The 2288-nt window shown below is 46.6% G+C and overlaps 1 protein-coding gene across 1 annotated transcript in view; it reads right to left on the reverse strand.

Moving 5' to 3' along the window:
* Positions 1-521, reverse strand: part of fibcd1b (fibrinogen C domain containing 1b) — a gene marked incomplete at both ends in the record, with an annotated part of 168050 nt that extends 167529 nt beyond the window's left edge. The window contains one exon of the mRNA XM_080530399.1: positions 450-521. Coding sequence (XP_080386525.1) covers positions 450-521 — 72 coding nt within the window. The remainder of the gene's footprint in view (positions 1-449) is intronic.
* Positions 522-2288: the final 1767 nt, after the last annotated feature.

Consider the following 2288-nt stretch of genomic DNA (forward strand, 5'->3'; position numbering starts at 1 on the left):
AAAGCGCATAGAAGCGACGCGGGGGCGATGCGCAAGCCAGAATCAGTACCGTTGAATCCATCCATGCGCCGGCCTCAAGTCCGGTGTGAAGGGATTATTCAATATCGCAGACAAAGTGTCTGAAATGTCTATGCGTTTCCTAGCCTCTCTATGTGGAGAGAGATGTGTGTGTGGCTCAAGAGACCAGCGCTCTCTCTTCCGAAGCATGCAGCATTACGCGGAACAAAATAGCCTATTAGGCATCCGGTTGATGTACGAATGGGTTTACGAAGTGTGACAGGAGCAAGAAGTGTCTGAGCTGGGGAGAGGAGCAGCCCGGCGGCGCTTCTTCCACTGAGCTCTAGCGAGCAGTACTGCGCCAACGGTACACAGCCCGTCGCCAATACGAGTCTAGAACTGCGCACAGCCGATGTGGGGGAAAGGGGAAACGCGACTGTACGCGGACGTACCTGATTTTTATGCCGTTGTCCATCTTCGAGTTCCGAAGTGCTGTTCATGATTCCCCATTGGTCATTTACCATTCTCTGGAGAAGCTTTTCGACCAGAACCGCCTGTTGGTATAGGCGACGGAGAAGGAAACCGCTCTTTTTAGTGTCTTTCCGTTTGATCTACTCCATAGATACTAGGGGTGTAAAATGTTCACGCATAGAGGGAGAGATGCTAAAACTACCTCTCGACACACACGGGCTACGGTTCTAGAAGCAGCGATGGGAAAACTACAACCACACACATAGTGAGCTCACATTACGCACTTACAGAACTTCCAATTTCTCCCGTCTGTCTTCAATTACTGTGTCCGTTACCCCCAACAGGGAAGGACCGGTAACATGTAGCGCCCTCTGAGATTATACTACTGTCCAGTTATGCAAACACACAACAAAATCCACAAAAATACACTTTGAAAGCCAGAATGTATTCCAGATAAAAGAAAATATCTTCCTTTCTTCTCTGTTTTGCCAAGACCAATCGGTCTATAAGAATTGTGTATCCTTGCCTTTGAAGAAGTTAAAAACAAATGGATGGTTTCCTCCAGACTGCGTTCTGTTCAGATTGAAAGGGTGTTACAGTACCGCCTGTTTGCTGTATGAAGCCCATTGATTCCTTCTTATTGACTGCGAGGCTCCGTCGCCGTGGCGAGGGGATAAAACCTCCGTTTCCTGCCCTAGTTTAAAAGCTGATCTGCATGAAGAGGGTTATTTCGTACAGATGCTTTTGACAAGAGCGATGCAGTGGACAGATTAGCTGGCTCCGCTCTTGTGCCGCGCGGGGCGCACCGTGCCTCCGAAGCTGTCACTCAGCGGGTCCCCTTGGTACGCGCGGCGCGTTCACGACAGTGTTCTGTCCCCTTGGTACAGCGGCGCGTTCACGACAGTGTTCTGTCCCCTTGGTACAGCGGCGCGTTCACGACAGTGTTCTGTCCCCTTGGTACAGCGGCGCGTTCCACGACAGTGTTCAGTTCTGCTGTGCCACTGCAACCCCAACCCCTCCTCTGTACTCCGGCCCTCGAGACTTCACTCTGTAATAATAACGAAACCTGAGCAAACCTATTAATGTGTGGTGGAATTAATGAATGTAACCTAATCCTCCTCTCTCCTTACAGTCATGTAATCGTGTGTTGTGACACCAGTTTCAAAGGGACTCCAAATGAAGCATCTGGGCTGAATTTAAAGCCTGCCAGCCTGATCGATGTAATCTGCTTATTCCTACAACATATGGTACCACAAACATAGTTGCCCTATACACATCTCTCACTCTGTCACCCATACATATTTGCAATTGAATTCATATGCAATATTAATAAAATAAAATAAATCGTTTTGAATTATTTCACTCCATACTGTAGGCTGTCTATAGGGGGAAGATGATTGTAACAGGTACTGTATGTACCCATATTGTTACCTGGATGGGGCAAATGGGTAGATTTTACAGTAGCTAACACCCCAAGTACAATTGTTGATTGATTGATTGATTGATTGATTGATTCTGCCACACAAATGAAACAGGCCACTCTTGACTTCATTGTTCAAATATTCATTGACAATGTCAACAGTGTTATTAAATGTCTATCAAAAGCTAAAATGGACACACTGACTTGACATATGCTTACTCCGTCAAAATACATAGCTGTTACTAATGACCTTACCAAATGTATTTCTACCCTCAGGAGAAAGGGTTCCCATTTGAAAAAGTGCATTCATCGTGCAAATAGAGCATTCTAAGCACAATCGGCAAAGGTGGCCCGATGTTAACCGACATCCTTGCGGGCTTTTAAGAGACACTGGAATACA

This window comes from Nansenia antarctica (genome assembly GCF_963989245.1).
Source record: "Nansenia antarctica genome assembly, chromosome: 4".
Classification (NCBI taxonomy): domain Eukaryota; kingdom Metazoa; phylum Chordata; class Actinopteri; order Argentiniformes; family Microstomatidae; genus Nansenia; species Nansenia antarctica.